Source organism: Elaeis guineensis, chromosome 7, assembly GCF_000442705.2.
Source record: "Elaeis guineensis isolate ETL-2024a chromosome 7, EG11, whole genome shotgun sequence".
NCBI classification, from domain to species: Eukaryota; Viridiplantae; Streptophyta; class Magnoliopsida; order Arecales; family Arecaceae; genus Elaeis; species Elaeis guineensis.
In genome coordinates, this window is record NC_025999.2 from 9,822,462 (window position 1) to 9,846,849 (window position 24,388).

Consider the following 24,388-nt stretch of genomic DNA (forward strand, 5'->3'; position numbering starts at 1 on the left):
TTATTCGAATGGACGAAGAGAATACACAAGATTCGAGAACATTGAAGCCTAATTGACTCGGGCCAACTTGGCTAAACCCATTTAGGATCGGGCTTAATCGGCCAAAAATCAAGTTCGGGCTCGGGTCGGACTTGGGCTGGACCAAAGGTATACCTAAGTTCGGCCCGAAAAATAAATGGGCCCTAATTAGGCCCAAGCTTGGCCTGCATTATTTCGGATCTAGTTCGAAGCCCAATCCAAATTTGGACCGGCCCGGGCCCAATTTCAACCTTAGGTAGGCATGTAGCTAAGGTTTAAATAACATCAGTGGTAGTTGAGGTAAATTGTCATCCTATAACACCGGATTTTTTTTTTGTTTCCTGGTAACTATGTTTAGGAGTTTACATGACGTGCTTTATGTGATAATTTTCTAAAATAGTTCATCAGTGATGGTATGTGGGCTCCATTATATGGGATTGCATGAATGTTAGTGTCATATATAGAAATGGAAGATTGTGACGCTAACACCCCTATCAGTTTATATTTTTTCTAAATTAGCTTTAGTGAAAAATTTCGATTTTTTTTAAAAAAAATTTATTGCTTTCAACGTCAGACTTTGGAAATTTTTTTTTTCCAAAGTACGATGTTGAAGGACATGTCATTGCTAAGGCACATTAACACTCAGGACTGAGATGCGAATCTCGAAGGTTTGATTTTCTATTTTCATTTTAGTCACTTATAAGAAGACATGCAAAAATCTGCGACTGTGAATTTTCGAATTTTTTCTTTGATTGGGGTGTGGATCAATCACACAAGAAATTCCTAATTCCTGATTTGTTATTGCTGCACATTGCCACACCTATTTTTGATAGCTCTCTTTATTTTTTATTCTCCACTATTGAAATGACTTGGAGGCCCAGTTGGGTCGGCGCACTTCGACTGGCCAGGCTTGGGCCGGCCAACAAACCGGCCCCAACCGCTTGTTCGGATATTTAGCCCAGTGCCCAGATGCTTCGTTACATCGCGCCGGAGAAAAAAAGAGACCGGTCGCAGGCTCCGCTCGCTCGCTCTCTCTCGTTCGCGGTAATTAGGGTTTCGATTCGAGGCTCGGGTTCTTGGTGGCGGAGATGGATGAGGACGAGGAGGACTATGTGTTGTATGGCACGCCGATCGAGCGGGAGGAGGAGACGTCGGCGCGGAAGAGGAAGGCCGTCGCTGACGCCGGCCAGCTGCGGACCCTTCCACTATGGAAGCAAGAGGTTATCTCCCCGTCCTTCTCATTCTCGGTTATTTCTTGGAGATCCCCCGGTCTCCTGTATAATTTAGGTTTCTTTTTCCTTTTCTTTCTCTGTCTTTATTTCTTTTTTCTTGATTATTTCGATTAAATTTAGTCCAGAATTCGATTTATAGCTCCTCTTGTCGGATATTTGATAGGATTTCCTTAGATTTCTTGCAAGATTTCGGTTTGAGCCCCACTGGGAGTTGAATAAATTACTTAACCACGGGAAAAAAAAGGTTATCTTCTTCTGAATTAATTAATTTCTGGAACAATCTCTAGGCAGCTAGTTCATTCCTGCAGAACTGTCCTCCAAATCTCGGGGTGGGAAAATTTTGAAGGACATCGTTTGCTTATGATCAATGCCAGATGGGTTTTTAACCTAGAAGAATGATTGTGGGCCAGTGCTGTATAGCTTATAAAATTATTGATCAGATGGCTATAGAGTATAGACTGCAGCGGAAGTATGGGATTTGCAACTTGATTGGCACTGGAAATATCAATTGGATGACTACTTGGATGGTCTAAAATTAATGTATCCAAATTATGGCCTGGGGCTTCACTTGACGGAATGGTGCTCTCATGTTTATTTTTGAATTTTTCATCACACACGATGTACCGGTGATTGTGTTCCAGCTCAACTAGTTGGCTTATAATTTTGTCCGTTTAGAGATATTCAATTCCTTGTGTGATGTCTCATCATCTGACCTCTCTGTTTAGACTTTTACCAAGATCAGGTGAATCTTAAAGGACACTGGAAAGTTTCATTAGCTTAAATCATGACTGAGGAGGTAGGTCTATTCTTGCTAGCCCTTTGGGTTTCGGAACAGGCCTCCCCTTGACACTACAAGGAACTTGACACTAATTGATAGGGATGACCTAAAGTTGACAACTGGTCAACACCTAAGGCATATTAGAAGAGGTTATCTTGAGCTTTTGTTTGTAAAAGAGATACAATGGCTAGCTCAAAAAATAGGCAGAACAATATTGGAGGTCTTCTACATATTATGTGTTATCAGTGTCTGAAAAGGCAGAGACATAAGGCTTGGTGTTAGAACATTTAAGTTCTTTTCTTTAAAACTATGATACTTTCTTCTTAGTGATGATGTAATCATTATCCTTGGGTGTCAATTCTCAAGGCTTGACAATAGTGCAATTTGTTCAATAGCTATGTTTCTAAAAGAATTGACCTTATCCATCAATCATATCTCAAACCTTAAACCCTAAAGCCTAACCTTGGATCTACATGTACTTCCCTATCCTTGTTGTCCCATAATAAATATTTTATGTGGCTCTTTTACATTTGCTAGTTTATTTTAAATTGATGGCAAGCAATATGCAAATTTTGACAACTTGTAAATTTAATTCCTGGTTTAGGAATCCCACTAGAAATCTTGGTTTACTTTTAAACCTCTCAATTACCCCTATACTTTTGCATTGAAGATCCAATTTGCAATCAAAACTTTGTTTTGCATTTATTTGTTTTTGTATCAAAGTTCTCCAAAATTCTTTTTTACCAAACTCTATTTTCCACCCATCTCAGTATTAAATCTGCCCAAGTCCGTGTTTGCATTTATTTCCTGGGATTGGATATTATTATTCAAATAATTTTCCTAGAGACAATATGTTGATAGGCTTGGAAAAGTTTTAACATATTTTCAAATGACAAAGAGTTGGAGGTGGCCAAAGGGAGGAGGGATTAGGCGGTAACTTTTGAGGAGGAAAGCAACTTGTTTAGATCCAAGAAAGGTCAGTTGGTATGGATTGCCACCCACCATACAGCTTCTAAAAGGTCTAGCTTATTTCTTTCTTATCTTCTTCCTCTTCTTTGTTTAAATAATGCTCTTCTGTTGTTTAAGTGATGGCCTTATGTTGCTAAGATCTTTATATGAGGATACTGTTGGGAAATGATATGTGCTGTATGCTTCATGAAATTTTGAAAAATACACTGATTGTATAGGCTTGGTTGAGGCTCTCTTGCTTATGACAGCTTCTTATGTTTCTATATTTTGAGAGAGCATCCTTTAATAATCCTATTTCAATGGATCCTACATTTTAATTATCTCTTTCATGCAAAATTCCATGTTGATTTTATTCTGAATGAATCACTGCTCTGTATTTTTTTTCCCCAGCTCATAATGTTTATAATAGAATTTGTAGATATGGGGTGTTACATGCCTGCCTTTTCTCTGTGTCAATGAGCTATACTAATGTCTTTTTTACTCACAGTTTGACCCTACAGATTCTTTACTTCTTTCCTCCTGAATTACTAAATTTGAATACCCAAAATTCAGGTCAGAGACGAGGAAGGTCGCAGAAGATTTCATGGTGCATTCACTGGAGGCTTTTCTGCTGGCTACTACAATACTGTTGGTTCAAAAGAGGGTTCGTTCTTTTAAGAATTACTAAGAAGTGTTTTATGGGTGAAATTAGGCAGCGGCTGAAGAATCTGGTGGAAATTAATTGCAGGATGGACTCCACAGACATTTACGTCATCGCGCAAAAATAGAGCTGAAGTGAAACAGCAGAGTATATATAATTTTCTTGATGAAGATGATGTTAAGGTAATTCCTGTGATCCTCTCTTTTTTGTTCTCCTGTTTCAATATAAGTTGCATTTTAGGGCATTGAAGTTACTCAACCCTTTATTATCTTTGAGAATAGATCTACAATTTTCTTGGATTAAGTACAATCAAGGACCAATGTTTCCATTTTGGGAGAGATCTCAGCCAAGATGTCGATTTGCATTGTATTGGGTACTCACTCTTAACCATTATTATCTTGGCTGATGTAAACCAATATATTATCAGCTGAAACAATATTAAAACATCGGTCAAAACTTTCTACTAAATATTTTATGATCTTAAAGTATCTTTTTTATTAAAAAATTAAGTTAATGACTTAATGCGTTCACTAATTTTGCATTTTTGTATTTACTGAGACTCCAATTTCTTGTTTCCTAAAATACTGGCTGGACTCTTCTTGGCTGAGATCAACCAAGACAGCAGTCTGTTTTGGTGTTGGCCATCCACTGAGATGGCTGAGTGTTTCAGTTTTAGAAACCTTGACTACGATCTTTAAAATCCTACCAAAATAGTAATTTCTTTTTGTATTCTAAGAGAACTTGCTAAAATTAAAGCACCATTTGCTTATTATCAAACATAAAGTTTAAAAAAGACCCGTTACCTTCACAATACTGATTACTTTGTTGACATCAGCTGTGTTCATCTTGTTTAGAAGCACATTATTGGTTTGGGTAAATTGAATACTGGTGTTTGGACTCCAAGTTGACAAAAGTAGAATAAAGTGTATATGATTGTATTAATAAGAACTTTTCTTGTTATTTCCTGTTTGCTCTCATATATAGATTGAAGATGGGCAAGTGTTACACATCTTTGGTAGTGACTGAAGTACTCATTTGGTTTTTCCTTCACATGCTATAAAAAACCAAAAGGCTTTGGTCATTTTGTCATTTGCATTATATATTGTCATTTTGCTTGATTCATGGACAATTTATTGCATGTGGTTGGATACTAAATCATTCTTTAAATCCTTAGGTAAGTCACCAGGTTCAAGCATGCATTATAATCTTTTATTATTGGAAATAATTATAATAATTCAAGTATTAAATAGCTGTATTAATATGATTTTATGGTGTCTTGATGTGACAGACTTCTGAAAGTATTAGATAAACCAAGGAGTCCATTTAGACTGAGTAATTATGCCTGAAAGTTCTGTTGTGGATTCAGTCTTTTCAATATTAGTTTCTTTTCTAGAAAGATATGTAATTTATAGCCTTAGCAGAAAGTGTCATTGATAAATGCTGGTTAAAATCACGGTTATTTTCATTCAACTAAAAGATTATGATCTTGGTTCCTTCCTAGTTCAATCATTGTGCTTATTACATACAGGATATGGGAGGGCATGCATTGGAGACATCCCTGCAATTTGATACCTTTGGATTTACTGCTGCAGAATTTGCCCGTAAAAAGGTGGATAAGGAACAACAGAAGAGGTCATTTCAACCTTTTTGCATGGTTTACGTGTCAAAATATAACAAATTTCAAACTTGATGTAATGTTGTTGTAGCTTAGTGTTCATAGACTTTAGATCAAACAAATCCTTTCCAAACAATGAAAAACTTTATCCTGTCAGTTTGGGGTAAGCTACATTGAAATCAACCTTCGAAATTTCTTCCAAACTTCTTTTGCTACAAGCAGTTTCCTTCTCCTTCTCACTGCCACTCTCTTTTCTTCTCTCTCCTCTCTTCTTTCCGTTCTCTTCTCTCCTCTATGTTCTGGTATTCTCTTCCCTCTCCTATCCTTTTATGTCTTTCTTATCACCTCTTAAGAGGTATCGCTTGGTCTTGTCTAACCTCCTTTCTAATTTTATTGTATCGGTATGGACCAGTGAGAATGGGTTGGGTTTTGGTTGTGTTCAGGTCATTTCAAAAACCCTTCATACAAAGTTGGCCTGTTCGTTTTTCTGGGTTTAAAAAAAAAAAAAATTACCGGACCTATTTATTTTGTATGGGCTGATGCCCATTTGGAAACATAGTTAGAGCTATGCTGATCAATCGTTCTCCTTAAAAAATGAAAACAGAATGGAGTAAGGGAGGAGCTAGAGTTGGAGATCCCAAAAAACCAAGAGAGAGGAGAGATGGAAATGAAAGTGTTCCAAAAAAAAAAAGATGTATCATGTCCATGGTGCCTGATTCAATTTTCGTTTCATTGCTTATTTATAGTTTCCTCATAGGTTGTTTGCAATCCAGTGCTATTGTCTCTTTTTTTTGCATCTTTATTGAACTTTGTTGACTTTTCTGTCCAAATGCCTCATTTTTTTCCTTTTAACAATTTTCCATCTGCATATTGTCATTCCATACCTCCTTTGGTCTTGGGGTTGGCGGTTATATTGTTCTCAATTAGTTAAACAACTTTCAAAATTAAATTAGAACTAAATGGCCTATCCCGTTATACAGTGCAGATGGAAATCTTTTACCTAAGTTGGAAATGGAATTGATAATGTGCTTTCAGCATAATTTGGGCCCTATTTAGCATCGCTTGTAGTTGGTTTTTTTTTTAAAGAAGAAACATGAAAGCTAAATCAGAATGATGTTTTGGTAACTTCATTTTCTTTTTTAGTTTTCTTTTTTTTTTTTTTTAAAGTTGATATCTTTTACCTAAGTTGGAAATGGAATTTATAATGTGCTTTCAGCATAATTTACGTCCTGTTTAGCATCGCTTGTAGTTGTTTTTTTTTTTTTTAAGAAGAAAACATGAAAGCTAAATCAGAATGACGTTTGGTAACTTCATTTCTTTTTTTTTTTTTTTTGCTTTTTTTTTTTAAAGTTGATATCCTGTTTTTAAGAAAATGTGAACCTGAAAAATCTGGTTTCTATGTTCTTTTTTTTCTTTTCTTTTTTTCTTTTAAATTAAAGCCAAAACTGCCATAATTCTCGTTGCCACCTCTGTTGCCACCTTGCTGGCACCAGCCTTACCAGCCACCACTCCCATGCTTGATGGCCCAATAGCACTGCAATGGGCACCCAGGCTGGCTTAGTAGCTGCTGCCATTGCTGTTATCACCACCGCCACCACCACCACCACCACCACCACCATTACCACTTCTACTACCACTGCTGCCACCAGCATCTTCGCCACCATTGGCACTGCCAAATGCAGTCCATGTGATTATCAAATAGTTTCAAGTTTCAATTGCGAGAAATAAAAAAATAGAAAACAGGATTTCAATTTTAGAAGACTGAAAATTGGAAATGATGCCAAAGGATACCTTAACTTAGGGGTGCAAACCGAAAGTGATGCCAAAGGTTCAATTTCAGCTGCTTGAGCTTGGCTTGCTGAGAGCTCGTTTGAGCTCGACTCAGCTAGGAACGCTAACACTTCTTAGAGGTTGGTTCATAAATGAGCCGCGCCAGAATGCTGGTGTTGTTCTGATATAATGGAAAAGCTCGACTGGGCTCAAGGTTTAGCCAAGCCAAGCGTGAACAGGTTATGTTGAACCCGCCCCCCCTCCTCTCTCTCTCTCTCTCTCTCTCTCTCTCTCTCTCGCTCTCGCTCTCTTTTGTTCTTCCTCTCCCCTCCTCACCAGCCCTCCTCTGGCCCTCTAGGGGGTGCAATAGCCCGCTGACTCTCTCTCCTCTCAGTCTCCTTCCCTTTCCACCTCTCTCTTTTCCTCTCTTTCCTTCTTCCTCCCCTCTTCTTTGATGGTGTCTCATTTCGAATGCCAGAACTGTCTTAGTTGGCTGCCGGTATGGTTCAGCATGCTCAGAACTGGGCAGTTTGGAATGGTTCCACCTTCCTTGATAAGTGGTATTACTGTTTTTTAATAACATTGGAGAAAATTCATTAATTTTAATTGGAAGATATTAATTCAGTCGAATTGATTCATAATGGGAAGTGTGATCAACCTATTTGTGATATGAAACATTACTGGATATTGCATTATCTGGCCTCCTTACAAATATACTCCTGCATCTTTTCATTGCAGACCATCAGCTATTCCTGGACCTGTTCCTGATGAAATAGTTCTTCCTGCAGCAAATTCTATTGGTTTGTTTTTTTTTTTTTTTAATTGTAAATTTGATTCAGTAACCACATTTTCTTGGCCCAGAATTTTTCTACTTTGGTACGATTACGTTTCAATCTTAAATTTCTATAGGTATAAAGCTATTGCAGAAAATGGGATGGCGTCGTGGTCATTCTATCAAGGACGCACATACTGATTCTTTATATGGTAAGCTTTTTTGGTGCCTTGCGTTATTAGCAACTTTTGTGGCCTCCATGTCTCTAAACATACTTAGCCATGCTGCCTTTGTATGTGTTCGATATTAAATTATTCTTCAAATATTTTTGTACTGGGATACTGTGAGATTTATGGTGCTCAAAACACTTAGGTTTATTGCAGGTGCCCAGATATCAGATTGACTTGACTATGTAGTGGTAGTTGATAGCGGTCGCTTCACCTTATTTGGTCAAAATTTTGATAATTAGCAAAAACTGTTTGTACCCAAAAAAATCTTGCACTTTTTTAAAAACAATTTTATTACTTCTATTATTTGTGGTTCAATCGTACATCTTATCCAATCCACATTTCATTTTTCTGGTCAGTTTTTGGTTGCTATTTCAATTATCTTACAACTTGTGACCTCATCCTATCAGACAAATTTAATCAAATACTATTAAATATTTGTTAAAAAAAATGTCTACTAGAGATCCAATCTATTAAAATTTGATAATGTTCAATTGAAAGATATCATCAGACGTGTATGGAGTGATAGTTACATGTGGTCTTGATAATCGCAATAATATGATGGAGATCTTTTTTCCCCTATGAAATCCCTAGGACAGTTACTTTCAACTTGTAAGGTACTTCTTTTTGGCATATCTTTGGAGCAAATTAAACAGCATTTTATGGATTTATCTTATGGAATATACACAGACGTATACCTGTGCATATATTGGGTGCAAAATCCAGGTTATATAGAAGTTCATACCTTTTTTTTGTTTTTGAAAATTATGGTTTTCTTTTTGTTCTTGGAATTTAAGATATGGAATATCTATCTCTAGAACTTCATACTTTCTGTTCTTGCTTTCTATGATCTTATGATTATTTTTTATCGGAGGGTTTGGGGGAGAGGGAGGGGTTCTGGGATTTCACTGATGCCTTCTTTTAACGGTCCCGAGGCTTGTATGAAAAATTGAAGGTTCACTCTCAAAGCAGGCATTCATTTCTGAAGGGGTGCATAGCTTTGAAATATATTGCAGTAATGTTCTAATAGGCTATGCATCTTGGTGCCTGTATAAATTCATATATTTAATTGTAGTAATGTTCTAATCAGCTATGCATCTTGGTGTCTGTATAAATTCATATATTCAATTTGTAAAAAATTAATATGTTAAAACAGATTCTTCAATTAGGGCATCATCATGCTATCAGCTTTTTTAATTAAAATTTTATTGTCGATTGCTTGCAATATTTTAGTAAGTGTTGGGATTTAACCATGCATCTGATCTAAACTTTTGTTTCTTTTAGAAGCACGCAGAGAAGCTAGAAAAGCATTTCTAGCCTTTTCTGGTAATGAGGGAGGAGCAGAACTTGCTCAAAATGAATCAAGTAGGTCTGACTCTGAAGAATGGACTGAAAAATTCAGGGATGGCATCTATGCTTCTCAAAATACTCCTGTGAGTAATTTGACACAATGACCTTTGTTAATCAGTTATTTGTTTCTCTATATTTGGAAAATGTTAGTTTTCCTTATATTTCCAACAACTTTAGTTATCTTTCATATAACCAGTTAGAAAACAATATCTTCTCTTATCTTTATTTTAGAAGTATGTACTACATCCGAAGCTGGATTTACATGGATTGGGCTATGATCCGTTCAGGCATGCTCCTGAATTTAGAGGTAATGGAATCTAGTAAGTTGATTATTGCGGTCCATTGCCATAGTTGATTGAAATTTCTCACATTTGCTTCATCCTTTCAGATAGGAAAACATTCCATGAATTTAAAAACAAGGATCGCCATTATAAAAGTGATGTTTCAATGAAGGGGAATCTTTTAGCTTCTAACTGTAAGATATCTTTATCTGCCTGCAATACATTTTTCAGATTTGCCTGCTTTTGTAGAATTCAAATGCGTCCCTTTGAGTGTTGTTGCCTATTCATTATCATCAAAATACTTTAGCCTATTGTTACTTGGATTTACAACTTAATCATGGACACAATCATCAGCAGGAAATTATGCCCCAGGCTTCGGAATTGGAGCACTTGAGGAACTTGATATTGAAGATGAGGATATTTATGCATCAGGTAATTATTGGCATGGTTAACATTCTGTCACGATCACATTATAAGTCAGTCAATCTTCCAACTACTGGAAGCTAATAGTTTTTGTTTGAGAACTGTCAGTTTGTTGACCAATGTTTTCATGCTATTTTCTTTGGACGCAAAGATTTGTCACATTTCAATAAATTATTGAAGAAGTTTAAGAACAGAAAAGTACTTCATTTAGAAACAAATAATTGAGAAATACACATGTTCCATTTCCGATGAGGGTAGTGGAATGCCACTTAATTCACATTTGAAGTTTGAGCACAAGTCTTTTAATGCATTATGAGTATGGTGCTTGATAATTACAAAGGGATGATAACTCTTTTAGTCCTCCATCAATCTCATTGTGGATAGGTCATGCTTTGTTGTCTAGCCAACCAACTAATGGACACAAAAAAAGACTTGTATTACCTCTTAACCGATTCATTTTTTTTCTTGGGATTGTCTTAATAAAAGAGGATAATTCTTAATACCCTTGGAAGATGTTTTTGGTATGAAACACTTCTCTGAAATTATTGCCAGCAGAACTTGAATTTAAACTAGTATTGTCCTTTTACAGGTTACACTCTGTGATCATACTCACATGAAAACATCTCTTTCAGGCAATGCAAAACTGCAGGATTTTACATGCTGTGATATGACAATGAACCCATCAGAATGAAGTTTAACTAGTTTTTATTTTATCATCATATTTCTAGGCATTGCACTTAATAATGGTTAAAAATCTTTTCCTTCCACTCTCTTGCTCCCCTTTTTTCTTAATAATTATCTTCTCTTGAAAACTCAAGTTTTTATTTTTTTAATTTTTTTGGGTACTTCCAATTAATTGCTTCCATTTCCAATAATTAAACCAATTTAAAGAAAGCTATTAGCTAATTAATTGGAAACCAACCATGAGGTCTGGGGAAGTCATTTTATGTTTCTACTTTTAAAAAAAAAAAAAACTAAGAGGTGCAGTCAAAAATAACAATTTATGGGTTTAATGCAACGTTTACCTGAAAATATATCTTTTGAGTTTTGAGAGTAATATTTGGAAAATATACCTCTTGTTTGAACTTTGAATCACCTCAACGCTTCTATGCTTCTAGCTTAAAGGTGTCAACTAGATTTCCAATGAATCCATTATGATCCTACACTATTTATAGATACAATAGTCATATTCGTATAGAATTAGTCGCCTGCTGACTATTACTCACTTGAATTCTTTGTCAATTTTGGATTCAATATCTTGCATGTTCCTTTGATTGATTCCGTTCTGCTATTATATCAAAGAACTGTGTTTTGTTCAAAGAAACTATAATGCTTCAGGCCTTTCCATCCAAAATGTTTTGCCAGACCATACCTTTATGCTTCATATGTATTGGTATAGCCTGCATTTTTATATTGTCTGTCTAGTCTGTGTCTCTCGGAGACACGGATCATGCATGAATGATACCGATGAGGCCATGTTGTAAGGTAACATAAGAACCTTCAATCCACAGGATGAAGTTTCTGCTTCTATCGTGATTGTATATGATGCATCTAGGCTCAATAAATATCATTTAACTCAATAAAATGTCTTAGATTGTAGAGTTGTTTTAGTGGTATTTCTTATTCTTTAAAATATTGTTTATAGGTTTTGACTTTGAACAAACTGAAGTTGAAGAAGTCGAGCCTTCAAGAATTATCAGACACAATAAGTATAAACTGGAAGATAAAAAGCAGGGGGTTCTGCCTGGTTTTAAAGTTGCATCGATATCTGACTACAATGTTGAAAGGTAGCTTTAACATTGCACAAGATTCCCTGATTCATAATTTTGTAATGCCTTAATTTTTTTTTTCCAATTTTTGTTTTCACCTTCATGAATTGCATGCTTTTACTAAGTACCTGAGTGGAGCTTATTAGTGGATAATGGATGCTATTTATCTATGGTTGGCCCTGTGTTTATTTTGGAGATGCACCTTGACTTATATTGACTTGCTACTCAAATTTACTTTCAGATTTCACCCTCCTGTTATTCCAGCTGATTTTGAGCCATATCACAAATTTCCTATCCCTCTTGAGATGGAAGATAAGTTAGCTGAGTTACCTCCACCTGAGGTACCTCCTCCAGAAGACAATAATTTGAGACTGTCGATTGAAGGGCTTGCAACTTTGGTTGCACGTTATGGAAAACATTTTGAGGATCTCTCCAAGGAGAAGCATAAATTCAATCCATTATTCTTATTTCTTAATGGAGGAAATGGCCACAGTTATTATGCGAGAAAGTTGTGGGAGGAGAAGCAAAAAAAAGTTGATCAGCGAAGGATGGAAGATGTAAAATCCAAGTCATCTGTCCAAACAATGACTGCAGACAGTCGTGGAAGAATTCTTGGTGAAAAGCCCTTGGAGAGCAGCTCCAGTGGATCTAGCTCATCTACTGCCTTCAAAGAAGTCATCCATTTCCAGTCCAATCTTTCAGATACATTTACCAAACCAATCTCTGCTGTAACTTTCTATTCGTCGCTTCTCTCCCATCTTATTCAGTAGCAATTTTCTGTTTAATATCATCATTTAGCTGGATCCCATGAAGTTAGTTTCTTGAGAAGGATAATTCTTACTCCAGCACTTATCTGTGCTGTAGGTTGAGTTATCAGAATCTGCAAAACCTTTCAAAAATGATCCTGCAAAGCAAGAAAGATTTGACCAATTTCTTAAGGATAAGTACGAAGGTGGCCTTCGTTCTACACAATCCTTGGCTAGTAGTATCATGTCAGAGGTTGATCGTGCCCGTGAGAGACTGGACTTTGAGGCTGCAGCAGAGGCAATTGAGAAGGGCAAAGGGAACACAAAAATTGGTGTTCCATCAACCCACAGAGATTTGCTAGGACTCGGGGAGCCATTCTTTATACCATCAACCGGAATAGAGGTATATTTTGCGGTATTTGCAGGTTTGTTGTTAGCACTTATCCCTTTTGAGAACTGCTTTGTGATGCATGTTGAACATATTCAAGCAGAAACATGAAATTTCTCAAGATGAAGAAAAGATAATGAATAGGTTTTCCCCAAAGAGAGAGGAGTTTCAGTGGCGCCCTACACCCATTCTATGCAAGCGATTTGATATCATTGACCCTTTCATGGGGAAGGTAAATCTCTCCATATTTAGCATTGAACTGGGAAAGGTTTTTTTATTCACACGATTAGCAAGACTCTTTTCAAGGTTTTCTATGTGCAGATTGAGGAATATTGTCTTTTTCTTCTAGTAATTTAGCTAAATATTGCTTGTCTGGGTTCTGGACTTTATTTTCATGAAGTGACAAGCAGCATGGATTAAATGAAATATTCATTGTGCATCTATTTATTCCTGTCATATCTTACCTTTTAATCAATATATGTGTGCATACTTGTCTATGCATGGACAAACATAGACATCATTGTAATTGTTCTGATGGCTGTTTATTCACATGTATGTTGATATCCTATTTTGTTTCATGTCGCATCCATCTGTTAGTTGCTATATCTTTTGCTGTCACAGAATGTAATTATCTTCTTAGCAGATTTATGTAGAGTCCAGATCTGCTTCATTGTTGGTTGCTTCCATCTTTGAAACTGTTAAACAATTTGGTTTTTGTAGTTGAATGACAGCCCTTCCACTTGGTGGTATCCAACATTTGCTTTCCAGATAACCCCTTACTAATGGTAGAGTTGAACTTAATTTCAGTTGTGCATGTGATAGTTTCGGAAGAATCAATCTGGAAATTGATCTTCTTGAACAAAATGCACAGGTTCAGGTGGTTTGCCTGCTTAGATATGCTGTAGTCACACATGCCAACATTTATCACCCTATTTTGTGGTGCTCATGGTATAACACATACAATACAAACTCATACACAGAACACCCCCTGTATAGTATGTGATGTATCATAGTGGGGTATCATATGACGTATTAAGTTATGTCGAATAGACTGAACAGAAAATAGTCTTGGATCAAGGTTGCAGGGTCCCAGGAATATACGAAGTGCCAGAAAAACCGCTCAATGTGAAGATGTTATGAACTAAGACTTGACAGCTATCGTTTAGAATATGGATGACATGAGTTGTATAAGTGACAAAGGTATGGATGGTGCCGCTCTATGGTTAGTTTCCTTTATACATGGAAGCTAAAAGAAAGATTTCTACTGAAAACTTGGTTGATAGGTGCAATGCACGACAAAGACCTGCTTGGATCATGTTCTTCCCAACCTTCTTGCAGCCATTTCCACAAGATAGCTGAAATCTAATTTGGTTTGTCAAATCTCCAAGAACATGTGTATGAACCATTGCCATGACCATTGCACTGATCTCCTCAAGCCTAGTGGGTGATAATTGAACATATCCCTGTTTGACAATGAAAAAGTACCCTTACCTAGTTTTATCTAATGCTCTTTAATGTGACAACTTGGCTTTATCAGAATTTAGGGGACTCGAGTATGTTTTGCCAGTATGATTATAAAAGGGAGTGCACTACTATGCAGTCCATCAGTACACACCTTTGTTATAGCTGATCAAATTGAAAGAAACTGTCAGGTGCTTTGTAATTTGTAATTTGTATGTCTCTGTGGTAACTGGTAAACCATACGGCTTGATTTAAATTTAAAGAGCCAGAGAGTGATTTTTCCTTTTGAACTACCCAAAGAGTTATTGTCAATTCCTTCTTTTTTAAGTTGTTGGTGAAGATCTATTGCTAATCCTTTAAAGGCATGTCATTATGTTTGATATTTTCCTTCCACAAACACAAGGAAAAGAGGTATTGTTCTGAACCATTTCACCAATAAAATTTGGTCTTGAAATTGCTTATGACCTTCAATCAGCTTCCGTTTGAGATATTGCTTATAAATCTAGTTTTATTGTTCAACATTTGGTGTCAAGTCCTATACAAAAGTCGACATGCCAAATTTTCTGTACTACAATTGCTGTTACAAATAGATTTGGTATATTTTATGTTTCTTAAATGGGTTGTTCATATATATATCTTTGTCCATCTGGTGCAGACATTAAACATAAGGTCTCTATTTTTTTTTTTTTTTGGCTTTGGCTAAATCTAAGCCTTAATTGGTGGATCTAGCTTTCTGTGTTGACTGCAACATCTCATTCTCATGGCTTTTAGATGTGAATACCTTGTGCAAATATCTCATAGTTTCGTTTCCTGCAAGCAGATCTAACTAGATAACTTCTTTCCATTTGCAGCCACCACCCTTGCCAAGACCCAGAAGCAAGATGGAGACACTTATCTTTATGACAGAATCTCTCAAGTCTTCAAAGACTGAAGAGACACGTTCTGCTACCAGAGACTCAAAACACATATCTCCATCCGAAGTACAAGAGGTTCAGAAACAACCAACTGCTAACGAGCCTGACATGGAGCCAAGCACTACAAGTGTGCAGAGGCCAGTTGATCTATACAAGGTACTTATTTATAATCTAGCAAGAGAAAATACACATGCTTATGCTTATTTTTGTTTATTTGTTGTCATTTTTTTTTCATCTGGTATGTTCAAGCTTCTAAGATGCATGTTTGTCATCATGAGTTGCTGTAAAATGATGCATATGTTTACATTGCTTCCCTTTTGATGGAGTTGATCTTTATTGGTTGCAGGCAATTTTCTCTGATGAATCTGATGATGATGAGGATGATGCTAGTCCCAGCCAAGTGGTTGATCTTGAAAGGAAGAATGAAGGTGCTAACACGACTCTAAACCGTTTGATAGCTGGGGATTTTCTAGAATCTTGGGCAAAGAGCTAGGGCTAGAGGTTCCTCCTGATAGCCAACCGTGTAAAGCCAACAATTTGACCTTAACAGAAAATGCTTCCATCGAAGATCTCAAAATCCCATCAACTAATGAAAAATCTACCTCTAAATTTGAAATGCCCAAAGTGCTCTTGGAAAACAAGGATGAAGCTTGCAAACCATGCCCTCCAGAAAATGGCAAAAAACAGTGCTTCTGCTTTTAAACCATGTGAGATTGAAGTTCCTCCTTTTAATGGAGATGGGCATGGTCATTGTTCCTCTTTGAAAGACAGTTTTTAACATCAGTTCAAGCAGTGGAGTGGCTAGTGGCAGTCCTGATGTTAAAGATGGTAAAGTTCAAGCAAAAGTTGAACATGATGCTAAAATAAGCAGATCGCACTCAAAGTATCAAAGAAGCAGGGGTAGTTCTCCAGATACTGATTCTGGTGATCAGCGTCGGGTTAAAATAAGCAGAACTGACTCAAGACATCGAGGCAGGAGCAAAACCCCAGATACAGATTCTTCTAGTGATCAACATCATTCCAGAAAACATAGAACTCACCCAAGGCATCATCAAAGCAGGAGCAGAACTCCAGATACTGATTATTCTAGTGATCAACATAGGGCTAAAAGAAGTAGAACTCACTCAAGGCATCACCATGGGAGCACTGTACCAGATATTGATACTTCTAGTGGTTTCCAGTATCGTGATCACTCAAGGTCTGGAGTAGAAAAATGTTCACCTCAAGGAAAAAGGAAAAAGCACTCAAGACGCCACAAGCAAAAAGGGAGATCTCCTGATAGATATGCTATCCATGAGAATGACAGGGATCTCACAGATGATAGCAGAAAGGATAGGAATTCAGGGGACAGGGGAAGGCATTCTGCAAAATCAAAATCAGATGGTCACAGAAAGTACCGTTGAACATACTTTAGATGAAAGAGATGCAATGATTCTAGAGTTGTAAGTGCTTTGTTTGCTTATTGCTCATTGTGCATGCCTGCATGGTCAAAACAATGTCGTGCTTTCTATTTAATTCTATCAGGCATTAAATAGTTGTTGGGGATGGGTATCTTTTCTATTTTTCATTTGTATCATGGTTTATTTTATATTCTTGTATATTCCAGTCTATCACTTAAGTGATATTTCCCACTAAGCGAAATGGCACATTATATGTCTGCCTCTTCCCGTTTAAGTTTTTGTTGCATTGTAGCAGATGTTTTGCTCCTGCACTTAAAGATCTTCCAAGGACTTATGTAGCAGCTTATTTGGTTATAAACTTGAATCATCATATGTCATGTTATGCATAATCATCAGGTTGTGCACTTGCACTAAATCTTGGCAGCAATCTGGCATTTGATATATAAACAAAAGATTGTTGTTCCAGAATTATGTGCATCGCTGTAGCTATATAACCAGAATAACTGGATCCTGTAGAAATCCTCTTGTCAAGAGTATTAAGATTATTCAAGTTCATAGTTTCTAAAGAAACAATTACGTACTTGTCGTATTATCTGTATTCTGTTATCTAGTCATTTTTAAGCTGATTTTGAACCTTTTCTTTTATCATACAATGGACAGGTAGCATGATTTGGACATGAGGCATTAAGTTCCTTTTAGCTTTACACTTGTGTCACATTGTCATGTATGATGCAAGTGGGAAGAGGAAATATGGATGCTTGTAATAAGAAAGACGTGGAAGGGAAAGAATTTCATCTGGTTAAATGGTTGAATCTCTTTTAGACCGAGCTTTTTTTTTTTTTTTTTTTTTTGTTTATAATTTTCCCCTCCTAGTCTCTTATTTGGGCCTTAGACTCTTCCTTAGGTGTTTCAGTTTCCTTTCTTGATTTCTCATCTCGTGTGGGACTGTGGTTTTTAAAAACGAAAGAATCTCTGGCCTTCCCATGAATTTTAGTCCCCTCCTATTCCCTCTCTCTGTTCCTTTTTTTATTCCCTTAAGGTTTCTGTCTTATGGATAATTATTGAGTGGAAGTAAGGTTGAACTTTAAAATTTAGATGGAAAGCACTCACCAGGAGTTTGCTTTACATCATCGTAAGATAGCTATTGGGGCCTTAATTTGTCACAGAGGGACCTTTTTCAGGTTTTCTCAAACTGATAGAAGAGAATTTTAACAGAATTAGGACCTTATCTGAAAATATTGTTGCTCTGCTGGCTGAGCTAATGAGTTTAGCTTCTGAAGGGATGGTTTTGCCTTTAACATGACCTTTTGGGTTCTTCTGGCTGCTGTTGCTGTAGCTCAATTGCTCTCTTTTTCCTTGCATAGATGTTTCATAATATTGAAATATCATATAAAATATTTAATTTTAATCAACTTTTCTTGTCATTAGTTTTGTAAAAAATGATTTTGTTCAGATACTTAATAGGTGCTTCCACTTCCTAATCATTTGAAACTTCCATGAGGCTTCCTTCTTAAACTCCTAGTACTTCTTCATGGTGGCTCCGTTTCATGCCCATTTCATAGGAAACGTCAAAGTGGTTCCAGTATGTTATATTCCATCTGAATTCATCATCCACTTAGAGCAAGTCAGAGTCTGAGATCTGGCTGATAGGTGTAGTGAATATTCCTTTACCCACAAGGGAACAGCCAATTCCACTTTCACACCCACCCTTAGTTTAGATATCTGAGAGATAAAATCTATTTGCAAATTGTTTTCAAAAATTTCTTTATGGAGTTACCAGTGATGGAAGTATATGTTATTGACCTCGTGTTCTGGTAAAAAGATTACATCCCTACCACCCGCCCCACAAAAAAAAAAAAAAACCTACATCTTTTGTTTGATGGAAATGAGAATGAAGATTAGAACATGTGATGCTTTCCTATAATTTGTCTTAAGAAGTTGTTATTGAGACAGATCATTTGAATTAAATAAGTGATATCTAATTATTGATTGACATCTTATTCAATTTAAATACTTCAGAAGTTTGAATTTTAATCTTTTCACTAAATTCTTATACAATAGTTCAAAGGGGTCCAAATGTTTCTGTTGGGTATAAAATACCCCCCAGCCGAAGTTCGTGATGGGAGTGACCCTCCGGGATCCAACTGACTTTCGACCTCCGGCAACATCTCTTCAAACCTCCCGGGCGGTCGAGCCTCCGCCACACTCCCAAGTTTTGCCGACGGACAGGACCCCGCCAGCGTCGACCGGATTCTTCGCGACGTCCAAACTCCTACGGGAGCCGGGCCTCGCCCACGACTTCACCTGCAGGCTCCGTCCGGACTCCTACGGGAGCCGGACTCCGTCGACGACTCCTGCTGCAGGTAAACTTCGTTCGGATTCCTACGGGAGCCGGGCTTCGTTCCTGATTCTAATTGCAGGTAAACTTCGTCCGAACTCCTACGGGAGCCGGACCTCGCCCACGACTTCACCTGCAGACTCCGTCCGGACTCCTACGGGAGCTGGACCTCGCCCACGACTTCATCTGCAGGCTCCGCCCGGGCTCCTACAGGAGTCGGACTCCGCCGACGACTCCTGCTGCAGGTAAACTTCGTCCGGACTCCTACGGGAGTCGGACTTCGTCCCTGATTCTAATTGCAGGTAAACTTTGTCCGGACTCCTACGGGAGCCGGACCTCGCCCACGACTTCATCTGCAGGCTCCGCCCGGGCTCCTACGGGAGCCGGGCCTCGCCCACGACTTCACCTGCAGGCTCCGTCCGGACTCCTACGGGAGCCGGACTCCGCCGACGACTCCTGCTGCAGGTAAACTTCGTCCGGACTCCGGGAGCCGGGCTTCGTCCCTGATTCTAATTGCAGGTAAACTTCGTCCGGACTCCTACGGGAGCCGGACCTCGCCCACGACTTCACCTGCAGACTCCGTCCGGACTCCTACGGGAGCCGGACCTCGCCCACGACTTCATCTGCAGGCTCCGCCCGGGCTCCTACAGGAGCCGGACTCCGCCGACGACTCCTGCTGCAGGTAAACTTCATCCGGACTCCTACGGGAGCCGGACTTCGTCTCTGATTCTAATCGCAGGTAAACTTCGTCCAGACTCCTACGGGAGCCGGACCTCGCCCACGACTTCACCTGCAGACTCCGTCCGGACTCCTACGGGAGTCGGACCTCGCCCACGACTTCATCTGCAGGCTCCATCCGGGCTCCTACGGGAGCCGGGCCCCGCCCACGACTTCACCTGCAGGCTCCGCCCGGACTCCTACGTGAGCCGGACTCCGCCGACGACTCCTGCTGCAGGTAAATTTTGTCCGGACTCCTGCGAGAGCCGGACTTCGTCCCTGATTCTAATTGCAAGTAAACTTCGTTCGGACTCCTACGGGAGTCGGACCTCGCCCACGACTTCACCTGCAGATTCCGTCCGGACTCCTACGGGAGCTGGACCTCGCCCACGACTTCATCTGTAGGCTCCGCCCGGGCTCCTACGGGAGCCGGACTCCGCCGACGACTCCTGCTGCAGGTAAACTTCGTCCGGACTCCTACGGGAGCCGGACTTCATCCCTGATTCTAATTGCAGGTAAACTTCGTCCGGACTCCTACGGGAGCCGGATCTCGTCCCCAACTCCAATTGCAGGTAGACTTCGCCCGAACTCCTGTGGGAGTCGGACTTCGTCTCCGACTTCAACTGAAAGAAGACTCCGTCCGGGCTCCTGCGAGAGCCGGACTCCAAGCTCCTCTCAGACGGGTAGCTAGCCACCTCTCTCCGTCAAACACCCCAGTCGAACTCCGGCCGATAGGCCTGGACCCCCTGGCAAGCCACAGCAACAACCACGACTCTGCTCCACCTCCTGCGACGGATTCCGCGCGGCTCCATCACCCCCTGGCAGGCCGCAGCAACAGCCACGACTCTGTTCCACCTCCTGCGACGAATTCCACACGGCCCCATCACTCCCTGGCAGGCCGTAATAATGGCCACGATCCTGCTCCACTTCCTGCGACGGATACCGCGCGATTCTTCCATTCTCTGGCAAGTCGCGACAACGGACGCCGCTCCGCTCCTCGTGGCAGACTCCATGTGGCACGCCCCGGTGATAGCCACGGGTCCACTCCACTACTCTCCGCAACAAACTTCCCCTGACTCTGGGCGGCCCACTGCCAGACGGTTACAGGCATCGCTATCAGTTTGTTGCCCCTCCGCCTATAAAAGGGGGACTCCAGATACGTTATTCTTTAAGCTCTATTTTCTATCCCGAAATTTTGCTAAAATTTTCGTTCGAGCACTCCATTCTTGTTGAGGCAGAGAGCTGACTTGAGCGTCGGAGGGTCTTGCCGGAGCAACCCCACCTCCGGTTTAGACTTCTTTTGCAGGTCCCGGCGGCGACCGCAACCCCCTCACCTCCAGCTTCTCCGGCGCAGGCGGATTTTTGCACCAACAGTTTCAAAAATTGTGTTAATTATAGCTATCATAATCTATAAACGGCACACTTAAGATTATAATTATGTCAAATTGCTAACTAGATAACTAAATAATCTGCATAACTGTTAAGCTTATGTAACCTATTGCTTCTAATTCTTAAATTAGTCGCAATATTATGAACCATATAAGTAGATTGGCATAGACAGTCAGCTTAAAGTTGAGGAAGCCACTTAGAAAGCCAAGCATATGCCTTAAGTTGTCCTATGCAGGTTAAGTCTAGACCCTTTTGGAGTATAATGTTTGGCTTCAGTTGAATTAACAGATTGTTTAGTTGCTTCTGTCATCATGATGCAAAGTCCTATCTCACCCCTGGTCGTGGCAGATTTTAGTGAAAACAAATCATTGCCTCCCATCAACAGAAACTGCAATTCATGAATTACCGTATGTCAATGTTTCAAGTTATTTGACACAGCACATCTATTTTTATATCTGATTATGTCTTTGCTATTCCAGTTTCCTTGTCTTATTCTGATCTTGCTTGCTCATCTACAAGCACTTAGCAGATAAGTGCTGTTTTTCTTTTAATTATCTGTGCTAGGCATCCGATTCCTTGTGTGTGAAATCATGTTTTGTTTTGACAGTTGAGTCTATCTATATCTTGGCATTAGATGTCTTCTGACAGAGGCATGCACTACAAGCTAAGATGGATCACTGCTCTGTGATTTGTGCTGGAAAGGCAAGAATGCATAGAGCCTGTTGCATGTTTTGTTTTGATGGTATGCTTGTTTTTTAAGCCTTATTGATACTTCTTTTGAATCTTGTTATCTTAACATGATATTTGTTTTGTTACTTTACCTTCTTACATTCCATCTAAGAAGACTATAACTAATAACGGGAAAATCAATCTAAGTGGTTCTGCGTATCATAGCCTTAAATGCAGAAGGCCTGACCTTTCGAGAAAGCTAAATTCTTTAAGCAAACTTGTTCCTAAAGAGCAAGGATCACTCCAACGAGATCCTTGTTACAAGGTTCTTTAAATCACAAAACACTTTAGGAGCGAAGTTGCTTTTTATGTCTGTCTTAGGAGTGTCTTTGTCGTACAGCAATTAGTAGGTTCAAAACCATGCTTGTTTGGTATTTGGCTCTTGGATTTTGTTTTCATATGATGATATGACAACCATCTTAATGAATAACCCTCACTGCTCTACAAATTTGAAATGAAGCACGATGTGCCTGGTCTTGCACCGGCCAGTTATATATATGACAACATGACGGCTCTTCCAATGTTGAAATATTTACTGATAGGTAGCACACCAGTTCTCGTTGCTCTGCTATTTTTTTTGCATCGTTATTTGTTGCTGGAAGTCTAAACTTACAGGGCATATAGTATCGACAGAGAGAGAGGAGTGGCCCCTCGGGGTTCTTGTAATGCTTGAGAGAATTCTAGGGCCTCGTCATAGCTTTGTCATGAAACCATGTCTCTTTTTGTTTCCTGTTGATGAAAATTAGGATCGCAACTAGAAGGATTTCACCCTGGCATATTTAACAGATTGCCACAATTCTTGTTGTTGTATTTAGTTTCTGGCTCTTATCAGATCCAAGTTTTTTAATCTTTCTGCATATAGGCTGGCATGCAGCTCAATGCAACAATGGCCGGGAGCTAGAAGCGATGCTTCACTTTTGCCATTGAAACTGCTTGCCGTCTTGGGTGACTTCGTATTCCTCGTCCTTGGGCCCACACTGATAATCTTTGACGAAGGATTTATGGGATTGTATAGTTTCTTTACAGTGGTAATTGATTGAGATAAGATAATTATTATGTCACCTATCTTAAATGGAAAGACCAGATTGTATGGTATCCCGTTTAAACAAATCTTTTTTTGTTTTTTTTTTTTAAGCATGCATTAGTATATAAGTATAAATTTTATTGGAGATGAACCTCAGATATGTGAATTATTCGATTTGTTCCATGTTAGAGGGTGTCCTTTTTTTTTTTTTCCTTCTAGGAGGGAGATTACTCCCAAATTTGGCCAACGGACGCCCCTCAAGAAAAAACCCAGCGGTTGACACCCTGGTTTTCTCGTTCATCAGAAATGACAGGCAATGTGGTTGCACAATGTTACAATGATTCTAAAGTTGAATGGGAGCTTTTCCTCACAATATAATATCAGGTAACATTAAAATGTATCGAGGGTGCTCCTTGGATAGAAATTTATTAAGATGTCAGACTTCTTCAAAACCGTTTGTACTGGTTGGGTTGGGGTTTACTAAAACAATTAAACAATAATTTAAATCCATCATCGCTGCTCGTATTGGTGATATGTGGATCAATAAGTCGATATTGGTCCTCTGAGACAAATAGGCGGTCTTCATGCGCGGAAAGTCTTTGAATCCATTGAGACGTCGAGGACCCCATGGTTCTGATTAGTTGAATGAGCTTAGTCATCAAAATAGTCCATCAGAAGTTATTGCTAAACAAAACAATTTTCTAGGATGCATTTTTTTAATATTTGATTATTGGTTGGCTAAGTCTATCCAAAAATCTCTCGTGGTTCCTGTCTGAAACTTTGTTTGATGATTATGATGTGCAATTTAAAGCCGGTGAGCTGTGGCCGTCCTGTTAGATAGAGAGGGGCCCTTGGGCAAGAATGCACCACAACCCCAAGACAAGCCTATTCTCGATATAGTTTCACCAGCTCCAAGAATTCTGATGTGCCATTTCTTGTTCCAAAGGCTAACGGAGAGTCATATCTAAGGGAACAAGTGTTAGTTGCTTGATGGGATCATTAGGTGGATAGCTTGGGATCTCACGTTTGGTAGGTGTGTCGCTTGTCCTAAATTTTGTTTGGCTTGACAAAAGGAAAGACAGGATAATTTATGTGCTAGCCAGGCATTTTCATGCATGCTGGTTGGGTTCTTAGTCTTGACGAATTTGATGGCTTTTTTCTTTCTTTTTCCTTTTTTTTTTTAAATGCTTCCCCACGTAAGCCGATGCCCATCAAATAAATATGGTAATCCATGATTCATTGGTAACCCATAATTTAAGTCAATGGACATTGCTAAGTTCTTGATTCAAACATGGTCGATCGGCAGGTTTTTTTTTCTATGTCGATTGCTGTCACTCATTCACATACAAAACAATGATCACTAATAAATTGTGCCCACCCATCTGAAGGCCGTCAAAAAAATAGAATTTCTTCGGTGTCTCCTCTCCTAGCATGTTTT

At 39.0% G+C, this 24,388-nt stretch overlaps 1 protein-coding gene and 1 long non-coding RNA gene across 2 annotated transcripts; both read left to right on the forward strand.

Annotated features, from left to right (window-relative positions):
* The first annotated feature begins 996 nt into the window (after positions 1-996).
* Positions 997-17,027, forward strand: LOC105056309 (G patch domain-containing protein TGH homolog). Its single transcript, XM_010938463.4, is given in 19 exon segments — positions 997-1,238; positions 3,550-3,640; positions 3,725-3,819; positions 5,166-5,269; positions 7,761-7,822; positions 7,932-8,006; positions 9,306-9,454; positions 9,603-9,678; positions 9,760-9,846; positions 10,007-10,084; positions 11,721-11,862; positions 12,086-12,572; positions 12,709-12,993; positions 13,082-13,210; positions 15,291-15,509; positions 15,700-15,826; positions 15,829-16,031; positions 16,033-16,125; positions 16,127-17,027. Coding segments are annotated over 19 exon segments (3,264 nt in total). The 5' UTR covers positions 997-1,106; the 3' UTR covers positions 16,757-17,027.
* A 4,792-nt stretch (positions 17,028-21,819) lies between these two features.
* On the forward strand, positions 21,820-22,991 carry LOC140859393 (uncharacterized). Its single transcript, XR_012142841.1, has 2 exons — positions 21,820-21,939; positions 22,789-22,991. It is a non-coding gene; the product is annotated as an uncharacterized lncRNA (long non-coding RNA).
* The last annotated feature ends 1,397 nt before the right edge of the window (positions 22,992-24,388 follow it).